Below are 2,943 nucleotides of genomic sequence, written 5' to 3'. Positions count from 1 at the left end.
GATCCGTCCCTCGCCATGGCGTGTGAGATGGCTGGGAGGACAAGGGCGAGGGAGGATTGTTGGAGGGGCGAAGACACGGGCATGAGGGGTGTTGGAGGGGCGAAGACACGGGCATGGAGAGTTTCGGCGGGAGAGGGGAGACGAGGGAGGGGGAGGGACAGAACCCACCTTTCTTGACAAAGTTCTGGCACTCCTCGCGGGTCATGTTCTCCTTGAAGGCCTCGTCAACGTGGCCGTAAATGTAGGTGGACCCCGAGCCTGCGGACGAGGGAGGAAAAGGGAAGAAGAGGGAGGGAGGAGAGGGGAGCATGAGGGCCGAATGTGAGCCCCATACAGAGGCTGTGCATATCCTCTCCTCAGCTTCCCTTTCTTCCCTCCCGCCCCCAACGCTGGCCCCCTCCCTCGCTACCGCCGATGGAGAATTTCTGTCGCTGCAGCGTCCCCCCCAGTGTGACCGTGTAGACCTGGCCCCCGTCCTTCGGGTCCCATCCCCCGATTATCACACCCGCTGCGTGCCGCCACAGGCGAAAAGAAAGGTGAATAGCGGCGGAAAGTGAGAGTGCAAACATTTTGGTCGACACAAATGGGACATATGGGCCGTCGATGCCCCCGAATCCTCCAAACCTCCCTCCCCCCACCCCTCACCTAGCAAGTTATCCTTGTTTCTGTATATCAGGGTCGACATGAGCTTCGCCGCGGTGTAAACCGCAGGAGTACGTCCCAGGTCAATGGCATGGGAAGCTAGGAAGTACCGGACGTAGTCGGCCAGGGCCTGCGTGTCGGCGGCAGAACCGGACCGGCAGCAGTAGATGTGGTGGTGCAAGGCGGTTAGCTTGTCACTCACACGATTGGCCACGTAAGTTCCTGTGGATGTGCGGGAATCGGCTCCTAGGACCACGCCTCCGTCAAATTCGACGGCCATGATCGTGGTCTGGCGGATTGGGGAACAAGAACGGTTGAGGAAGGGGAATGAAGTGACCGCAACAAGTGGGATGTAGCAAGCTGAAGATGGGGCATAAGGAAAAAACGTACCCCAGTCGCGACTTCGCCAGGTTTCAGGCCCATTGAATGTTCCAGACTTGTACTTGGCATTGCCATTTTTGGTCAGAAGGCTCGGCTTCTGTAGTTTTTGTGAGCATGAATGCACGAAATATTACAAAGAGGAATTCAGCATAGAAACCCGGCAGTTGGGAGTATAAGGCTACCAAGGTCGCACATTCTCTACCACTGGAGCAAGAGCATCTCCCCCCTTGATTTATCGTCATGCTGACCGTAGCACAGAGCGCACGCTTGCCTCGGCATGGCACAAGCCGCTCTGAGGCCACGGCACATGGGGGAGGAAGACGGAGAAGGAGGGGACCGTTCCGAGCTTCTCACGCTCTCGGCGACCTCGGCGACGCCTCCGGTCCCTCTATCGATCTCGCGGTAACATGCCATTGGGTCCTGCGATGCCCGGGCCTTGGCGGCCGCATGGGCGTTGCACGCTGAAGCAGGGTTGGGTGTAGGACGGGAGTGGACGGCTGGTTTTTTTGTCCCTGGATCTACGCGTACCGATTGCAGCACCGGGGCGGAATTTGTGGCGAGTAACCCTAGTATGTAGACGCATAGAGGATCAAGGGCTCCTTGACCAGAGCAATGAGGGCCATCGACGGTCCACTGACAATATAATCGGGGAGGTGTGTCCATGTTGCACATAATAAGTCTTGGCCTCACGTACTCATTCTTTTTGTTGCGTCATAGGCCGCGCAAAAGCCCGGGGTCGGCTTCTGGTCGCTCGTGTCCTGGTCGATCTCCTCCTACCCCGCCAGAGGTGGCGCTTCCACCATGTCGGATGCGCAAATGCGGACCGTGTCCTCCACCACCTGCAGCTTACATGGACGACGGAAGCGGCCACGACCTTTCCCACGGGCCCTAACCGCTGCAACAGCGGCTGCTTACACCGTCCTTTTCACTTTCTCCTGCCCTCCTCCGACCGTCCACGCCCGGCCATCCCCTCCCCCGTCTGCTGCGTCCCCCAGCAATCCCAACGGCAATCCATGGTCGTATTACGATGGTCCTTCCTCTTACACTCCGGGCCGCCCCAACGATCAGCCCCCACCGCCCTCGGCTTCCCGACCTCAACGCGCAGGAGGGGGATACCCCCCCTACCTTGGGGACGAAGAGGAAGAGAATGAGAGGCGGGCCCCGGGCAAAGTACGGAACCGGCGCCCCCTTTCCGCGTCCACTGCTGGCGGTTCCTCCCTCCCCATGCCGCGGGAGGGGGCAGCGTGGGGAGGGGTGGGACGCCGCCGGGACGGGAGGGAGAGGACAGAGGGGTTCCGGTACCAGGCTCAGTACCTGGTGGAGGAGGAGGAGGAGACCTTTGTGGAGGGCATGGAGGGGCAGGGGGAGGGCCAAGAGGGCCCAGAGGCAGGCCCGGCCGACCCCGTGGACCTGTACTGTGCCCGGTGGCAGGGGCGCATGGCGGTGACCCTGGCGGCGGGCGTCGCGGGGGCGGGCCTGGGGCTGGGATTGAGCGCCTCGGCCATCCACCGCCCGGCCTCCTGCGCCCTCGCTGGCCTGGGTCTGGGCCTCTTCCTCTCCCTGCTCAGGAACGACTTCGGGGACCTGTTTCGCGCCCTCGGCTTGCTGCTCATCCATCTGGTGGAGCGTCAAGCGAGCACGGGGACGGCCTACCCTGCCCTCCATCAGCTGCGCCCTTTGCTTCGACTGGCGCCCCGGCGGCCTTTCCCGCCCGTGGAAAATCCTTGGGCTTACGTACGGGCGTCGCCGAGGTCAGAAATTAGGGCGGGAGGGGTTGAGGATGCAGCCAGGGGAGGGCGCGCGGGGGATGACACGAAGAGGGGGAGGGGGGGAGGGAAGGAAGATGGCGTAAATGGCGAGGTAAGGCATACTCGGAGTCAGGCCACATTCACGTAGCAGGACGGGGTTTCCGCTCATTCA

The 2,943-nt window shown here is 61.8% G+C and overlaps 1 protein-coding gene across 1 annotated transcript; it reads right to left on the bottom strand.

The window, feature by feature from the left end:
- Positions 1 to 2: 2 nt before the first annotated feature.
- Positions 3 to 1,130, bottom strand: PSMB6 (20S proteasome subunit beta 1; the record flags this gene model as incomplete). The annotated part of the gene is made up of 5 exons (XM_005852358.1): positions 1,033 to 1,130; positions 646 to 931; positions 410 to 508; positions 169 to 258; positions 3 to 31 (listed from the first exon to the last, which is right to left on the bottom strand). Coding segments are annotated over exons 1-5 (570 nt in total), but the record flags the coding sequence as incomplete, so codon positions are not given.
- Positions 1,131 to 2,943: the final 1,813 nt, after the last annotated feature.

The sequence above is a fragment of the Nannochloropsis gaditana genome, assembly GCF_000240725.1.
Source record: "Nannochloropsis gaditana CCMP526 unplaced genomic scaffold scaffold1359, whole genome shotgun sequence".
Classification (NCBI taxonomy): domain Eukaryota; class Eustigmatophyceae; order Eustigmatales; family Monodopsidaceae; genus Microchloropsis; species Microchloropsis gaditana.
The sequence above is the reverse complement of the archived record's forward strand: the minus strand, read 5'-3'. Positions and strand labels throughout refer to the sequence as shown.